Here is a 20,322-nt window from a genome sequence, read left to right on the forward strand (position 1 = left end):
CAAAGTAAAGATCCAATAAAGGCATCAGAATAAAAACATCCAACAGCCAAGTAACTTTATTTCAATTTAGCTTTTAGGTCCATCTTTTCAGGGACTTCCTCAAGATGAAAGCATGGCACCCTGAAATAGAAAGGAGTGAAAGCTGTCCTAAGCCTACCATTTCCTCCTTCTTAGATCCCTGAAACAGGATCTCAAATTTGGGCCAAACTAAGTCCAGATGTTCAGTGCCCCTATGATAATAGCTTCTGCCAAAAACCAACAGACTGGAGTTGCTGTTGACTACTTACTTTATAATTGCCTTATTCTGGAAGTAGCCCCACTACATTGCCACCAGGACCTCTTAGCTGGATAAACTTTATCAGAACCTCCACTAAACAACATAAAACAAATTGTTCCATACGATCCATAATAATGATTCACGTCTCTCTGAACTATAGTATATGTATGTACAAACATGAATTCTCATACCATATGTAACACCTATAGGCTTCTTTTTTAAATATATCTACTTTCGTAAATACATGACCAACTAAAAACCCTACAGGCTTCATCACAAAATTCACTTTTCACTGAAACTCCCATTGATGAAACTTGTATTACTGCTCTTGATCACTATACCATTGACCTCATCCATTAATTACATTTACAGAACAATTTTTATTTTCCTCTCAGAGTTTCCTCTCATCACCTTTCGCACTTCTTTTCACCAACATATTTATGACAAAGGTTAAAACAAGAGCAATAAATTGCAAACATAATTTGGTATAAATATGTTAGTGAAATTTTTGCCAGATTCAATTCTATCAGACATGTAAAAACTTTATTTGAACACATAAATATCATTCATGCCACAATAAATGTGCCACTGAACATACACTCAAAGTAACAACAACAATCAACTGTCCTTATTTAACCTCAAAATTGTATGTGTGGTTGGTTGGTTGGAATTTAATAGCACAAAGCAATGAGACTATCTACACCAAACAGGTAATAAAATAGCAAACCAACCTTTGTTTAAAAATAAGAATTGCTTCATTTATTTTTGGAAGTAAAACATTTTCCAAAAAAATGTTAACAAAATATAAATTATAGAAACAATTATACAATAGTTAAAAAGTAAACAAGGTGAAAATGGTGTGTTAAAATATGAGATTTTTTAATTTTTGGTGGTGGTGTTGAAATCCCAGAAAAAGGTAAAACCTGAATAGAATTAAAAAGGCCAATGTCCATACAAAGTTAAAAAACACAGTCAAGACAGACAGTGACATCATCACAAGTTACATCATTCAAATTCAACAGTAAATTCTGAGTGTAAACATGTCTAAAATGATGCTACAGCTTCCAATCACAGCAGTGGCATATGAGTAAAATGTAAACTACTGTAAGGTGAGTGTCACAAAGTCCACACAATGGTGCATCAGTGCCAGATAAAAGAAAATTGTGGGTTTAAGAAACTGTGACTAACTTCCTCTTTACAATACCTGTAGAAATTAGACAGTCAAAGAGCAACAATAGGTTTGATCTTGAAAAGCTTGCTGGAGTATTCTTTACCTGAAGCTAACTGCCAACTGGCACAAAGTCAAGCCTAGATTACAGGACTGTAGTTCATATACAGAACAGATTTGGCCATAATGACACCAGAGCAGACAGATGTGCTGCAGTGTTGGTGAGTTCATTCCCCAGAATGCCAACATGGGCTGGGATCAAGAAAAATTGGATACAAACAGATGACAAAAACACCAGACCAGGCAGTTGAAAATATCAAGGAAAACAGGGTGAGAAGTTATGTGAAACAATTCCTGAGCCTGTAAAGAGCTAAAAAAGTCTATATAAACAGTATACTAAAAGTACTGGTGAACTGTTATATGATCGAATAGCTATAAAGGGATGGTTCGAAAGATATTTGGCAAAGAGAAGACGGTACTTCCAGTTTGAAATATCTGCCTTCTTTGAGTGACTCACAGAAAAATCAAATGTATGGAGGAATGAGCTGAACACTAGAATTAGAAACATCATCCAATGCCAGACCCAAGTTAGTTATGTATTCCCAGATATGGAGGCCAAAAAGTGGAATAATGGACTGCCATCTACTGAATAGAACAACCAATTGACGACAAAAACACAATCCCAGGTGGGGCATTGCGGCAAGGAACAGTATATCAGCATAACGCAGGGAGAGTTACAAACAAATTATGGACTGGTGAAGTACAGAATTTCCCCTTGCAAAGGCAGAGCCCCTAGTGGTTAGTGGGGTCTAGCATTCTACATGCTGAAGGTGAGGCTGAAATACAGACCAGAGACCATAATCAAGTTTTTATCTCATGAGTACACAACAGGTCTTTAGCACAGAATATTGATTGGTTTCCCAAGATGTACAAGAGACGATGCAGAGGATGTTCAGTGCCCTGGTACACCTGACATGAAGCTGCTTGACATGTGGAATAAAAGTTAGCATGCAATCAAAAACAAGCTCAAAGAGCTTTGTTCATAGCACTATGGAAACATCATCATTGAGCCACAAAATATCTTTTAAAGAAGAAAAAGACAAACTGTGTACAATGGTCCAATACAAGAGACAATTCACAGAAGTTTGAAGCTACGAAAGGCAGAGCCCCTAATGGTTAGTGGGGTCTAGCATACTACATGCTGAAGGTGAGGCTGAAATACAGACCAGAGACCATAATCAAGTTTTGATGACTGAAACAAAATGTGGAAGTCGTTGATATATAGACTGTTTGCAAAAGTCAAAGAAAGCTGATGAGTGATAGCATTGATCTTAATAGTGAAAATTGGGGCATTCAAGACATGGGCCCAAGAGACTCAAAGTTCCTGTGGGAACTAAAAAGAAAATTTAGAGCTCACATGCAACAGGAAGCACTAAAGGAGTAAGGAATTCTGAATAAAAATTGGCAAGTGGCCACATGAACCATACAAGTGAAGATCATGTAAAATTCCATTATTTCTCCATATCATGTCATAAACATTCTCAAGATTGAAGAAGACAGAAACTAGATGTCCTCTCTTGAGAAAGAATTCCATGATCAATGTTTCAAATTGAATCAGGTGGTTCATGGTAGTGTGCTGTTGTCTGAACCCAACTGGGTGGACAAGAGGGTTATTTGATTCTAAGAACCAAATAAGATGAGAAAGAATAATCCTTTCCAAGACTTGAAGTTTGATGTAACCTTAAGATCCTTCCCAGACTTAGTAACTGGTAGTATTAAAGTCTGGCACCAAGTATCAAGAAAGAAATCCTCCTGCCAAATGTGGCTGAAAAGAATTGGAAGGGTAGAGAGGCAGGAAATGAATGGCACAGCATCTCATAATGAATATTGTTGGGCCCAACATATGTACTGCCAGACTGATGAAGAGTGACCTGCAGTTCCACCATGGTGAAAAGGTAATTGTAGCTAGAGAGACCCACTATCTAAAGGGAAAGTGATGATCTCTCAGCCCAAGTCTTGATTGCCAAGAAGGTTGAGGAGGAGAAAGAAGAGCTAGAAAGGTAAGAGAAACTTTTTCTTTAGATATTAGCAATGTAAAGGACACTGTCAACTTCCAAACATCGGAAAACAAGATTGAAAGAAGTTCGGATGTGTAAAATCTGCCAACCCTCCAAATATGTCCCACACAATTTTGGAAATACTGGAACTAGTGATGTAGGAGGTGAACTTAAACCAAGATTCTTTCTGGTTTTGACATCTGACCTGTCAGGCATGTGTATGAAGCCACTAATAAATAATGTGGCTATAAAGAGAGGGATAACATCAGAAAGTCTCCCAGGCTTGATTTTGAACTTTTCATGTGTGCTCGCAGGTAAGACAACACCGTGAAAAACATGTCAAGGTCACAGGAACAGAAAAAGTAGCTGCCAAAACTATACAGCTAGTCACTGCTCCCATGTAGTCATTAAAAGATAACAGACAAATGATGGCAGAATCAAGTTCCAATAGAGGTGAAAGAGGGTCAGTTGGCCTGGTTGAGCTTCCCCCATGGCACATGGGTCAGGCGGCATCGATCTATCATGGCCAGTTTCCTGCATGGTTTTATTATATTTCTCAATGTATTCAGGGTTAGAAATATTCTAAATTTTCAGCAAGACACATGTCCTGCTGGGCAGTGAAACTTGCCAGACATTTGAAATTTCAGCAGGACACCCAAAAATTGTCACCGGACATTACCGAAAACAAGAAATCAAGTAGAGACAATTATTATATAAAACAGAATCATTTTATTTATTACACTGAAGCATTATTTCAAAGCAAGTGGCAACAAGCCTTGTATCCATTAAAAATGACACATCAATCAAACTGGTAGATTTAGTCATCCAGCACTAAGACATCAACTGATGTAGACTCAGTATCTCTATTGTCTCTACATGTGTGAGTTCCATGTGGACTCACAAATTGTCTGGTTTTTTACTGTCCTTCCACCAGGATTCCCCAGACTTGCATAGTAATTCTGTGCTTGCAAGATCACAGGTCTTATTCTTAGCTAATTTTATTGTCATCAAGTCATTAAGAGAATCATTTATTAGTTTGGACCACCAGTCATCCTTAATAACTGCCATCTGGGAAAATCTACATTCTGGCTCAACAGATGACATGGAAATCACCTGCACGAGGCATACCAAGGCCAACACTGTTGATCCAGGGAAAGGTTTACCGTCCTCAACAGTAATTTGACTTAACATATGAGCCCACAACCCACTTGCACTACTAGCTAGGGACTCATCTGATTTGGCAAGTCTTGTGGCTTTGAGCAGTGTCTCATGTAAGTCAGCTTGGCAAATATCAGCTGCAATGTTGAAACCCTTAACTTCTAGCAGAGCACCAAAGTGGTCCAATAGTGTCTGGAGTTCATTATGGCCATAAGATAACAATGTTTCCTTGCTTTTAGGCCAGTTGCTTAGTTAAAAATTTGAAAGGCACGAATAAAATCCTTATCAAATTCTTCAAATCTCTCATTCAGATATGTGACAATTTTACCTATGAAGATGGCAGTTTCTTCAGCCATGGATTGAGCAACTGTCTCTTTTGTGACTCTGGCCCTTGTCTGACCACTAAGAGCAATCATCTTTCCTCTATGTAACCACTTGCCAGTTCGTTCACAGTTGAGCTCTTTAACAATTTTCTGGGATCTCTCAACCTGATTCAGAATGCCCAACTTATCTTTGCCAAGAGTGAGTTTGTAAGAAACAATATTCACAGTAGCAGAATTGTCTTGCATTTTAAGAATAAGAGATGTCAAAACAAGCAGAACTGCCAAGAATATGTCCATGTACAGGATGAATTTAAGGCTTGTCAAAGTATTGTATAATCCTGCAGCTTTCTTGTTGGCTTTTTAACAACAATGTTGTTGGCTTTACCAGCTTCTTTGAGGCCAACCCAGTTCTGTGGCAAATTGTCATAAAACTCCCATAGGTTTTCTAAAAAGGTTTGGATACTATCAAGGCAAGGGATGTCCTTGATGGTCTTCTTAATTGCAAGTTCCAGTCTGTGACTAACACAGTGGATCCCTTTCAAATAAGGTTTTTGCACCTTCAATCTGTTGACAAGTCCTTTATTTGTGCCAAAATTGAAAAATTGATAGCTGCCCCATCAGCTGTCAGGCATACAATTGATTCAAGCCAGTTGGGAAACTTGCCATATATGGACAATGCTGCAAAAAATTAGTACCCTATATTAGTTACTTTCTGTAAAAAAAATAATAAAAAATAGTAAATTTGTACTTTGCAAAATTCAATTGCTCCGTTACCTATTACACTAGTTGTGCTAGGTTAAGCCCCAATTCTGTCAGTGGTAAATACATGGTTCTTCTTGGTTTAAATCAATTGAAAAATGCTCGAGTTTCACTGATGTATATTAATAATGGAATGACTATGTAAACTCGAATTAAAACACAAATGTACATGAAATATTATCCATTTTAATTTTTCTTAATTAGGAATTCAGGATAAATCCAGAAAATTCTCATCCCAGGTAATTAAGAAACCTTTAGTTGAACTAAGTGCCTGTAGCAAGTGTTCAGAATTAGCCTTCTTAACTGACTACAGACACAGGAAGTGGGTTACTGGGTAACAGTCACTGTCCAAGTATCTTACATAGACTATCTCCTGCTCAATGTTGGCAGTGTCTGTTGAGCTGTCAGTCATAATGCCAAAGAATAATGAGATGTGCAGACGAGATCTGACATTAATTCTAATTGTTTCTGTAATATACTTCATAAAGATAACTGTTTGTTTGTCATTGGCATAATGTTCTGTTAAGTTTGTACCAAAGTTGTGCTCCTGCAGCAACAGAAGCTCTTGAAAATTGCTGATTGGTTTGGCATTCAAAGCCACATAAAGGGCAGTCCTGAAAGAGCACAAGCAAACGATTCTCAGTCTGGTTAAGTTTGCTCAATTCTTTCATCATGGGAGTTAAATCAGGTGTTTCTTTTACTGTCTTAGCTTGACAACTTAGACTGTGGGTGTGACTGTTTTCATGCTCCTTAACAGCACTTACTCTCAGGTTGGAAGATCCTGTTATGAAGGTGTTCTTCTGCCTTCCACTACTTTGGTCATATTCCTGACAAATTGAGCAAAACATCAGTCCGGTAGCGTTACTATACTCCAGCCATGGTCGGCCTCTATTCCATTCATCCTGGAAACGATGAGTAGGCTCAGTGCCAGTACTAGTGGTAACACTTTTTGCTTTAACACTTGGGGTTCCGTAGTATTGTCTTCTGATTCATTGGTCTTGCTTGTGAAACCAAACTGAAATAGACTGTGAGACTTTCCCATTTATTTTACTATTAGACGCCATGGTCAGATTGTCGTTAATATTTGGCAGTCACGTGACTATCCGGGACTGCACGGATAAGGCAACTAAAAAGCGTATTTTGTGAACGTTCAATGACCATTTTTTTTTAAATTTGCTTTTTTTTGTCTTAAATTAAATCTTAAATTTTGCAAGTTATTTTCCACTCATTATAGAATATATTTTAAAGCAAAATCTTTGGGCTGTGCATACACAGCTTTTGCCTGGCTTATTTTTGAGGGGACAATGTATTTGTGTCCGATATGTTAGGAATATGACCACCGGTCACAATGTCTGGTGATAAATGGAAAAGTGCCAGTCAAACTTGATTTTTTAATGGACAGGTCCGGCTTTAAATAGAAAATTTCGATCCTTGGTATTGTTGTAAGTTTCTCTAATTTATTATGCAATACAGTCAGAAATGAGAGTATTATTGGATTGATAATCTAAATACCATTCAACCTTGTGAAATAAATCTAGATCCTGGAATCAGTAACCTTTGATCACTGGTTTGTTCTTTGTTAAAAAATAACTTTTTTTTTCATATAATTTAAACTGTCAACATTTACCAAATTCTTTCTAATACTTACTATTTATTTATGATAATTTTCCATGCCTGTCTTTTGAACTTAGTCTGCTTAACATTTCATTTTCAGTTAGCCAACATGTATCACCTTTATTTTATTTTAACAACACTTAAATATAGTTTTTCTTGACCACTTCTGAAGCCAATCATCACTAACACCTTTTTACATAATGATCTTGTTTTTGGCCACACTACACTGAAAATGAGACACACTTAATATGGTACAATGAAAAATATGCAAAAACAATTCATGACATCACTCAACTCTCTTTACTTATATCACTCATTTGGTTACACCACAACTTCCAGTTTGTACCTGGAGAAAAAGAAAGATCCACTTTCCAAAAGAGCTTGGGTTATATGGATTTTATCATATTATAAGTGTAAGATTAACTGGACAAAAAACCTAAAACTTCACTGATTAATAGTTCTTTTATTTAAAAACTCTGAAGCTGTAATTAAATTAGATTTAATTCTGAATGATAAGTAGCTAGATGAATTCAAAAAAAGTTTACAAAAAATATTATAAGTGAAATTGAAAAGATCTTGAAAAACCTGCAAATGGTTACAAAAAAGATTTTAAAATTTTAAAAAGTTTGAAGGAACAAGATATGATTATTTGTAAAGCCAATAAATGTGGTCAAAGTATACTATTTCATGGAAAAGGTTATGATTTATGAGTTAAAGAATATTTGAAAGAAGGTCCATACAAGTACAAAAATTAATCCTAAAAATAAACTATATTCAAAGGTAAAAAAAATTAAGAACTGTATAACCTCGCACCCTCATGAAAAGTAAAGTTTAATTCTAAGAAACTGTCTTACTTACTAACGTCCAAAAATTGGCAAATGGCCACATGAACCATACAAGTGAAGATCATGTAAGTTCCATTATTTCTCCATATCTTTCAACAAAAGTTTCATGTACTGGTAAGAAATATGTCTATGTACAAAGCGTAAAATTCACACCAAAAAAGGGATAAAAATACACAGTTAAAAGTTCATTACATAATGATGAAAAATATACCACCAGGTCAGAATGATATTTTAATGTGTTTTGACAGTGTTTCATTATTCACTGAATCAGTTATGGGAAAACTTTCTGCTTGTTTTGAGAATATGGCTTTAGGAATAATTTATATGATTATATTTATTGAAGCCAGGATCAAAATGTTTTTTTTTTTTGCTAATTAAAAGTACAGTTTATAAACAAGAAGGTTTACCTATTGGTTCTTCATTATTCTGTGATCTGTTCATGGATAGTTCTGAAACTGAAGTTTGAAAACACAAGAGGAAAATAAAATGGAAATTTGATTGATATTCTGATGACACATTCTTGATGTGATGAAATAGTAAAGATAATTTAACTGATTTTGTGAATTACTTTAACTAATAATTTTATTAAGTTTACATATGAAATTGAAGAAAAACTGTTTACCTTTTTAGATGTTTCAGTAAATAAAAGTAAAGGTAAACTAAAAACTGCTTATTGAAAAATCTTTCTCTGTAATCATGCCCCCACATTAAAATCATATCATACTGATTCCCAAAAACATCAGTGCTTTTTGTTATTATGTAGATAGAATTTTGCACCTTAAGAATCTTAAGTTATTAGCCAATCACACAGCAGTAAAAAAGAGGTTTAAATTCTGATATTATTGAAAGAGCTGTTATGAAATATAAAAACAAAGAACAGGAATTAAAATATTACATTAAACCACTAAATGAAAAAAAACTAAGAAAGGCTTGTATTACCATTTATACTTTATCTTGTAAAATAAGACAATAATTTAAAAATTAAATTTCACTCTAAATATAACAAAAAATAAAACTGATCTAATGGAAAAAACAAAAACACTATATACAAAACAACAGGTAGATACAGGAATACTTAACCCTTAAACAGCAGGAATGTTGTAGGTAGCAGCATCAATTGATGATGGCTGCCATTTAAGGGTTAAATACAACAAACGAGAAGAAATTTAAAGTACAGAATAAATGTTCAAATAACAATACAAAGATGATTCTTTCAGCTAAACAGGAATAAAACTAAACATGATTCAATGAGAAAAAAAACTTATTATTTTGGTACACAATGCAAGTATTAATAGTTATATCTTTGAATCTACTGAAATAATCAAATATAATAAAAGAAATTTTAAAGTATTAAATAACAATTATATACCAAAGTGAAATGTTGTTAATAGATTGCACGAAATTCTATTATGTTAAATATGTATGTAGGTTTGATCATGTGGTGTGGGAGAAAAAGTTTTTATATGTCTTAACTCTTGCAAAATGTTTATTGCAAAAGGGTTCAAAATCATCACCCCTGATAATGATACAGTAAGAAATCAAAATTTGTTGGGAAAACTGGACACACTTCCATAGTAATTTATTTTTATATGTTGAGTTATTAAATACAATTTTTTGTTGTATTTTAAGACTGGAGAGAGACTCATTTTTAAATACTTATGGTGCATTATTAATTGTTTTTCCTTTAAACACCTGTGTTATTTACAAATTACACAAGTGTCATTTTAACCTTAACAGAAGGATAGTTCAAATATGTTTTTTTGAAAAGCAGAAACAAAAAACTGATGAGAGGAAGATAAGTCTCATGTAAAAATATTTGATTAGTTTAATGTAATTAATGAATGAGGTCAACAATTAATCAATTATTAAACCCCACTAAACGCCTAACCCTAATATTAATAAAGTAATTTACTATTGCCTTTCTTTCTGGTAGAGCTGGACAATTAATCCATTTAATGCCATTAAAATAATCAAATCGCTTTTCCGATTATAACAATTTTTGATTATCTTAACTATTCATGAACTAAAAGTACAATTAAATTAATTAATGTAATGAGAATAATCACCTCATTAAAATTAGTGTTTCCAATTACAAGCCCCCCAGTGGCTCAGCGGTATGTCTGCGGACTTGCACGCTAAAATCCGGGTTTCGATACCCGTGGTGGGCAGAGCACAGATAGCCCATTGTGTAGCTTTGTGCTTAATTCCAAACAACAACCAATTACAGTAAAATCTGTTTAAGGCAGAATCATGAGACCAAGTAAAATGTTTGGCTTATACATAGTGAACATGCAATTCCTTAATTATATATAATTTCTGAGAGGAACATTATAATTGCTTGACTCAAGGGAAGTAAGATATTTGTGAATAAAGTTATTATACTGTTTATGCTATATTTATTAGAATTAGAACAAAAACAGACATTCAAAATATACATAAGTACACAAAATCTTAATCAAATGTACTTGAATAAAGTGTACAAATCAACTGTTTCATTTTTTTTAACGAGTTTTCCCATGCGGTAAAAACAGAACAATAATTCTACAGCCTTTTCATGAAGTTCATTTTCTCCCATCATTTTTGCATATAATTTGACAATGTTAATATAACTTAACACTTGCGATGAAGTAGGAATTTCTATTTCCTCATTATCATTTCCATTTTGTTCATCTTCTGAATCTCTCACACTGTTTCCATCTTGCAATTCTATTATAGATTTTAAATCAATTTCATCAGTTTCTGTTAAAACATTCTTGTCAACATTCACAGAACTTTCCATGTTCACAGAATCATCTACATCAAGCTTCTCAGACTTTGGATTTCACTAGAATCGTCATAACAACAACTTTTCAACAATCTCTGCCATTATCATGAATAAATCCAGTTTCAAAAGCACTTTATTACACATTCATCTTTAGACATTTGATTGAATGATTTATAAATGCAACTGTATCTAACATGTCAATTTTCACAGTCATTTCAGATGCTCTCTTACAGTCATCCATGTTTGCAATAAAATGCTGAAGCAACAATTTTCTGTATTTCAATTTTATACACTGTTTAATTCCATTATCTAGTGGCTGTAGAGCTGATGTTGTACATGGAGGTAGAAAGACTGAATGAACATTTGAAAGTTGAACTTTTGTGTGACTAGTTGCATTATCTAGGAAAAGTAAAATATTCCTATTTTCTAGTTACATTCTTTTGTTTAATTTAACTGCAAAAATAATGGTGGCAGAATAAATAACAAATATATTTAGCCAGCTGTTACTGTAACAAAATGTCCAAGAATTTATTAATATTTAAACAAATTATTAACTAAATAAGAAATTAATATTTAATCAAAAACATTTTGTCCACCTTACTCATGTTCTAATCCTACTTGTTGATAGACGAGGTACGTGAAAGATAGTTTTCCATCTGTGTTACGCAGGTTATGCCATACAGAGGGCCTTTTATAAAAGAAATCTTAAGATAATGCTGCAAAATTTTGATATTTCTGGCTTGTAAAGGTTTTACTCTATTAGTTATCCAATAATTAAAACATAGCTATTATGATTTTTCTTTATTGTTGTTGTTGTTGTTTTGAATTAAGCACAAAGCTACACAATGGGCTATCTATGCTCTGCCCACCACAGGTATTGAAACCCAGATTTTAGAGTTGTAAGTCCACAGACAAACCGCTGAGTCACTGGAGGGCTTTTCATTATTATTTCTGTTTAATTCAAATTTGTTTAGCTAATTTAATAGGTATTACAACTCACAAAGATACTCAACTAATTGATATAAACGTTTTTGATTATTAATACTTTCAATTATTCTAAATACAAGTAACTGAGATATTACTATTATGTTTATTTGATGTCAAATACAAAAGTACATACTGAGCCATGAGAATAATCAATTAGTTGAATGTAACTGACTGATGAACCCAACAATTAATCAAATAGTAAAATATCATTAATCACTCAGCTCTACCATCTAGATGTGTCCAATAGTTAAACCCTGCCAACACTAAAGAAGTGTCATTAACACAGATTATAACATGTGAATAAAAAATATCTTAGCTGAGTAAAAAAAATTGGAATCATTTATTTTCATAACTGTCTTAGAAGCAAGAATAAATTTTTAATGTAACTACAAAGCATTGGGGAAAATCTAAAATAAACTGATATTGAATAACTGTACACAAGCACATACACATTAATCAGTTTTACTTTACTTCTACCAATACAAGTACTATTATCTCATAAACCATCTTTGTTTTTGTTCAACTTTTTTTTTACTCTTTCATTTCACACATTTGATTTACCACATCTCATTGTTGCAGTAATCAGATAAATGTGTGCTTAGAATACCACAACATTCTAACAATGTACATTGGCAAAGTTTGTTATCAATAATGAAACAGATAAGTGAACACACTGGCATGCAAAACAATGATATGATTCTGAGCTTTAAACATAAATCCATACAGTATAATAAAAAACAACTTCTCTTTCATCAATTATAAGGCACAAAATGAGGGATAAAGTTTCACTGATACCTGTAGGCTTGGTAACTACCAACTAACTACATCTAACAGTGGAGAACCCAAAGAAAATAAACTTAAGCACAGTTAATAATAATCACAACTATTTTTATTTTAGGTACAACTCGTATTCACAAAGAATAAAGCACCATTGTTGAAGTTTGTCACGCTTTAATTTTTTTAATTGAAAGCTTAAAGATTCATCAGTGATTGAAAACATACATCCATAATGTATTAATTTTGTTTGTATACTTATTTTTAGCCAGTATTATGTAAAACGTTTTGCAAGGAGTAAAACTTTAAATTAGCTAGTATGGGATACTTTGAGAAATACACAAAACTTCAACATTTTATATGTAACAAAAAAGTTGTGGTACAGTAATGAACAAAACTACATGATGCATCATACAATAATACTTTGCATTTTACTTGTTAAATTTTATATTAAACATAACTGAAGAAAAATCTGTATGTTTTTTTATACACATACTTGTTGAATGAAAATCAGTGATTCGGAGCATAAAGTATCTTAAAGCAATATAGTTTTTTTCAGGTTTTTATCTTCAGACTGATACACTAGCAAACTACTGAGATTATTATACTAGAAAAATAAATGTTAAAAAAACATGATAGAACAAAAAAACTGGTTCAGTAACAATATAACTGTTATCTAAATACACTGGTTGTGGCGGTATTATTTGTTGTCATTATACCAGAAAATGACTAAGCTCCCACATTACGTCCAAAATCAAATCATTCAATGGATGGACAGTCTAACTTATTGGTAATCTATCCACGTTTGCATTGCAGACCCAATGGAAAATTTATGATTAAATCATACAACTACAATCTAGTAAGCTATTACCCCTTTGGGGATTATAAATTTTTTTAACCATGTTAGTAATGTATAGTCCATTGGAACACTAAACTTTCTACCATACAACCAATACTGAAAGTAACAACATCAAGCAGTTCATTTTTTGTTGTACATTCAGTCGCCATATGTATATTTCAATACACCTTCTCTTCAATCTTTTAACTGTAATAACTAATCTATGTCTACAAATCACTTATATCTATTTTTGACAAAATTCACAGTCCTAGATCTACCAATAATAAAGTTTCTCACTAAGCATCATGGACATAGAATAAATTGGAGAGGAAGAGGGTTCCCCATCAATTTTTCACAACAGAAGATATTCTTTAATATTCAGTCCCATTACAGCCAATTTATTGTCACAATTTCTTCAATTTATAAAGAGAGAATAAGTCCAGTTTTCTTAGAGCAAAGCCAGATAAGGTTATTTGCTGTATTCACTGAGGGAAATTAAATCCTTTATTTTACTGATATAAATCCAAAGAATTACCAATGTCCCACCCGGTAACAGATAAAATAAGTAACAAGAAAGAGAGTTCATTAAGAATTATTAATGTGGTATGAACAGTGTTACATGTTAAAATTTACCTTGAACAAGTCTCCAATTTCAAATAGTCAAAAATTGTAATTATAATTTAGAAGTTAATTGAATATTAATATGTATCAAATTTATCATATATGCCAACAAGATTGATACACACAATTTTCTTTCTTAGCACAAATATATTTTAATGAACAAACAACAATACAATTTGCAATAATGGTCATTACAAATAATGGTTTATAAATAAATAATTATTTATATACTAGAGTTTTACAAACTCACAAACAAAACTGAGTCTTTTCTCTGGTCTGGAACTGTTCACACCAAATGAATTAATTCTGTGTTTGTATTGGTACAGTTCACTAAACTGGTAAGCTATCTCTCACTGCCAACTCATGAGTTTTTCACAGACAAAGACAGATAATGTCCTCAGAGAAATATTAATGTCCAAAGTTAATTCACTGAAGTTAAGAGGTTTGTAATGTTCAAAATCTATAAACGTTCCTGGTCAAGTGTCTGCACTTTCCTGATTAATAAACATTAATCACAATTACAGCTTCTGACATTCAAAGTATAACAACTGTAGCAAACCAACAATACTAAATTGTCTCTCCACATGTTGTAATGACTACCTTTTATAATCATTAAGCAAGGTTCTCAAAACTTCAGTTTCTTACAATGTAAAACATATACTGTTGATTCTTACACTCGAGAATCTTCTACAAATTTAGAGAACAAGGTGTATTTTGCAATACACACATATTAGAATATATATATAATATTAAATCCTTTACAACAGTCAGCATTGTCAAGGGTAAGCCAAGTTTTTTTTGTTTCTTGCTTACCATCACAGTGGGTGCTGTGTTGTATGGTAATTTTAGAGGAACTGAAAAACAATTATTAGTCATAGAGATGAAGCTAATAGTATAATGCAGTCATTTAAAAAAAATTACTTCTTTTAACTGTATGTGACAAAATTGGTTGCCAATATGTTGTACTTTACTTACCTATAGCAATTTGTGGCTGTCCTGGGCCATCAGAGTTTTGCGATATTAAAAAAAAAAATCACTAATTAATACTATTAAATTAACCTGTTATATACGTGTAAAACAAAATGTATGTACACTTATTATACCTTAAAATACTACTGATATTGAAAGAAAGCAACAAAAAAATTTGTAATATAAAACTAAAAGGAATAATTGACATTCTTACCTGAGCAGATGCCTTTAATTTGGATTTTGTTAGAGAAAATATATCTGAAATGTTTGTAAAAATTGTGATAGTGAATATTAAGAGTAAGAATTACAAATTATAAACTTTATGATGAGTAAACTGTAATATGTGGCAACTGCCTGTTGTAAAAAAAATGCAAATATAGAAAATGACATTTCAAAAGTCTTCCATCTTTAGATAGGGAATACAAAAGACAGAAGACTTTTAAAACATAATTCCTTACAGTTGGATTGTTTTTTCTTTTACAACAGGCAGTTGCCATCCATAAACACTCTGCTCAAACCAATTTACCAAAGAAAACAAACTAACATTTTATAGAATTGAAGGCTCCTTACCATTCACAAAGCAAACATTTAACAATTACATATTTTTGCAAGTAAAATATTCTTAAACTGTTTGCTGTGATTATTATATGAAAGAAGTCAGAGATTGAAATGTTACAACCTCGTTATGATATATAACTAATATTACAGTCTTTTGAGAAATGCTCCAGATGAGAGCAATAATTCAAGTTACACAGATAAGGATTAAGCACACAGATTACACAACATGAATACAAAACATATTGTATCTGTAATTATGTCCTCAAAATCTTACAACATAAACTGAAGGAATTACATATAAATAAAAGCATACATATCTGCTACAACTAACTCTCTTAGCATGGGCTCAGACCCAGTGACCAACCTTGTAACCAATTTTGGCTTGTTATTGTTTTCACTATATAACTTTGAATTCATAAGCTTATCTTAAAAACATTTTGCATATTATTAGTAAATATTACAATACTTTTGTACAGAAAATATATATTTTATTAAATGTTAAGATTTCTTAAGTAATGTTTTTCTTGTGCCTTTTTATTTTCAAATGTTGACTAGCCAACATGCAAAGTAATTTTAATTTTTAGATTAGAAATACTTTTATGCATCATAAAATTTTAAAATTTCACATGTTAGATCTTTATAATTTTCAGGTAATTATCAAATGAGTTTTCCAGAAAAACAAACTTTATATGTACCTCTGGATGGGATTGGTCAATTTGACCAACCTTGTAACCATCATAAAAATTAGGAAATAAATTTAAATTTTACTTCTTTCCATTGAGAATAACTACAGATTATATAACACAAACACATAAATGTTTAGTTCAAATTGCTTACACCTCATAACATTATACATGTATATACGTGTGTTGTGTGTGTAATATTTTTTATTACAATGACATTTCAGCCATGCCTGGCTAGCATTAAAGAAGTTACAAAGAGTTTGTGCATGTCCATTTGTGTTATCATACCCCAGAACATAAAACTAGCCCTTACAAAGTGGCCTGCCTTAGCTTTTTTAATGGACTAGTATTTTGTAAAATACAGTCACATTTCAGCTACATCATATATGCATTATTACTATTTACAAATTAGTTCTTAAATTTATTTTCCATAAAACATTGAAGAGTAAATACAGAATTATAACAAACAATCATCTCTTCTAGTTATGAACATTTTAGTCATTGCTGCTTGTCTTAGCTTACTAAGCCTTAAGAAATTTTACATGTGGGGGATGTAAAATGATTTTTTTTTGGTTTTTTAACATACATTTTGAAATAACCCCAAATCAAAAATTACTACATCAATACCACAGAATTACACTATAATTTATCAAGCTTAGTAATTAAGCTATATTTGAGTTTGAAAAAGTATGAAATTTCAAGCTCATTAATGTCTTTCCCTACCACTTGAAATCTAGCTTCAAAAGAAATAATTTACTATGTAAATACTTTTCAGAGGCTTAGAAAACCACTAGAGACATTCCAAATTTTAGATTGGTTACACACTCATCAAGTAGGTGTACTTAAGTATTTTCAAAAATTGTAAAGAGGAGGATGGGGTAGCCTTGGTTTATTCAATAAATATATTAATATCTTTAAAAAAAAATAAAGATATGATATTATTTTACATTCTAGCTTATCAGTATCAGTAATTTAAGTATCTAATTTGTAAAAACTATAGACTTTGTATTCAAACATCTAATTTGAACCAATGCTGCATTAAACACATCATGTGACACACAAAAATTGATATTTAAGATTTTTTTTTAATATTTACTTTTAAATTAAGAAATGAACTAATGTATGACAATAAAATTTGAATTCTGATCTACAATTTTATACAAAACTCATTGACACAGATCCATAACATGGTAGTTTAATAAAAATTTGAATGCAAGGTAACAAACGTGATGGCATGACTTTTGACTCCTGTTAGTAAGGTTAAAGTGGTAACTGGAACTCACAATTGGAACTCAACCAAAATCTCTGTTGTGAATAATACATTTCATTTGCATGTTAGGCAAAGAAAAGTGGATGATAAAAATGGATAAAGCCTTGTGGTAAGTTAAAAAAAAAGGTTAGAAAACTAAATAAAATAAAATAAACAAATATATCCAAAGGAAGTGAAAAAAAGATAACATGCCTAATTATAAAAAACCAAAACCTTAGACCTACAGCAACTATAATTAGGTATATTATATGTGCTGTAAATCTAAGGTTTTTGGTTTTTAAATACTGAATGTTTATTTAGTCTAATTTGTCACACACATGCACATTACTGTCGCAAACACAGATTTCTGGCTGAATATTATCATACTAAAATAAATTATGGCTGCTTTTAGTGTTTCTTTGATATAACTATCATGTAATAATTACCTACACTAATACAGTACTCTATGTGGTATTATACCAGCATATTCAGTTTCTAATTTTTTTAAAGTACATTTCTCAAATTACTAGGTTAGCTACAGTATTACTGAATACAGATAAACGAATGGCTGTGTGACAGTATCAGTTTCTGCAAAACAATGAAATTTATTAAAAAATATATACAAATTTTGAAAACTGAGCAACATGAGTAAGTCTTTTGTTTTATATATACTCTTCAAAAAAAGAAACGCAAAAGGCAAAATTTGAGACAAATTGTAAACAAGTTTATTCCGGGTAGTTCTGAATGACATGTGTAAAACTTTGCACATTCACTGCTGAACATCCAAAGTCTGCAAAGGCGAAGTCCACGCTTACTAGTTGAAGTTTAACATCACTCAATGTCAATAACGAGTATGCCCCCCATTAGCATCAATAACTGCTTGGCATCTCATGCTCATGGAAGCGATGAGATGACGAATCACATCCTGTGGAATGGCTGTCCACTCAGCCTGCAAAGCTGCTGCAAGCTGAGGTAGAGTCTGTGATTGAGATTGTCGCCGTCGCAGACGTTGGTCCAACTCGTCCCAAAGATGTTCGATGGGGTTTAAATCTGGTGATCTGGAGGGCCAGGGAAGAATGTTGATGTTGTGGTGTCTCAAGAAGACAGTGGTGAGTCGGGCTGTATGAGAACGGGCGTTGTCATGTTGAAAAACGTCGTAAATGTTCACCATAATGGGTTGCACATGGGGCCTAAGAATCTCGTCAACGGTTGCGTACAGTCTGATTGGAAATCCTACGCAGCCCTAGTATGGTTGAGGCAGTAGACGTCGCAGTGGTGGTCCTATCCCGAAGGTGACGCAACCGTATGTAGCAATCTTGTGCGGGCGTGGTCACACGAGGTCTGCCAGATCGTGGACGGTCACAAGTTGATCCATGTTGTTGGTGACGATTCCATAGCCTTGTGATGGTGTTTGGGTGGACATTCACAGCTCTGGCAACATCTGATCGAGATTCGCCTGCTTCCAAGCAACCAATGGCATTGTTGCATTGTGCTTCAGTCAGTCTTGGTGTAACTGTATTGCGTGTTGGTGGCATAACACTGAGCTATAGAAACCGAGAACCTGTCACTTTTATAGGGATTTTGCACATGTTGCAACTGCAGAACATGCAGATCTCTCAAACAAATTTATTGGACACGAATGCATTTTGGCGAAAAATCCGATGTTTTCCTCCGTTTTCAAAGTGCACAACTTTTATTGTCATTTTGGTCTGACAATCAGTGCCTTAACACGTGTAACATCACATACTCTGAGCTTGTAATGTTATTACATACATTTCTCTTTAAAATTAAAAAATATCCCTTTTGAGTTTCTTTTTTTGAAAAGTATAGCATACACTACTTCGATTTAATATTTGATTTGGCCACAGGACATTTATGTTTGTCTGCAGATTTTCAAACTGGATTAGTTAAATTGTACAAAACTTATAAGTCAGCTCAGATCCTGATTATGTGTACCCAGAATTCATATGTAACTGTTATTACCTTAAATTTTTGTATGGTAAAATCTCTCTCACAGTTCATCAATATGGATTAGCACGTGAAACTAATATTGTAGAGAAGTATTTATTCAAATAACATTTTAACACAAATGTTAATTTCCCATATAGTTCTTTATTTGTATAGTAACATTTAACTAGAATACTCACAATGTAATGGAGACAGTAATGACACTTGCAGAAAAGAGAAAGAAGCCTTATAAAACTGGCCTCACAGAATATTAAAACAACATATCATACTTTCAGTGTTATAGGGTTAAAACTGAAGCTAAACAGATTGGCCACAACCTTATAAAAGTAACTAATTAGTCTTCATGTCAGATTAAGTCACTCCATGACAAGCCCTATGACAACAAAATCTAGCAGTTGAAAAATATTGTGTGGAGGGAACATTTTCACAGACTATTTAAAAATATATTCAAGAAATTAACCATATAACAGACAAGAGGATCACCAGACTCATCACATAATGGAATACACCCAAGACACCTAACTAAGTGTGACTTAAAGCAGAAATATAAATGTAAAATTAGAACCACCTCTAATAAAAACAAAAATTTTCACCATATCATCCCTCATTACCAAGAGTAAACAGTGCTTCAAAATATTACCACATACATTAGGCATGATTTAACATGTACTTACAAATCTAGACATCAAAACACTGGGTTCCTGTTGTCA

The 20,322-nt window shown here is 32.7% G+C and overlaps 1 protein-coding gene across 1 annotated transcript in view; it reads right to left on the bottom strand.

Moving 5' to 3' along the window:
* gkt (tyrosyl-DNA phosphodiesterase glaikit) overlaps positions 1–20,322 on the bottom strand; it is an 86,960-nt gene that overhangs the window by 55,164 nt on the left and 11,474 nt on the right. Inside the window, exon 3 of the mRNA XM_076503773.1 lies at positions 15,369–15,412. Within this exon, the coding sequence (XP_076359888.1) occupies positions 15,369–15,412 (44 nt within the window). The remainder of the gene's footprint in view (positions 1–15,368; positions 15,413–20,322) is intronic.

The sequence above is a fragment of the Tachypleus tridentatus genome, chromosome 6, assembly GCF_004210375.1.
Source record: "Tachypleus tridentatus isolate NWPU-2018 chromosome 6, ASM421037v1, whole genome shotgun sequence".
NCBI classification, from domain to species: Eukaryota; Metazoa; Arthropoda; class Merostomata; order Xiphosura; family Limulidae; genus Tachypleus; species Tachypleus tridentatus.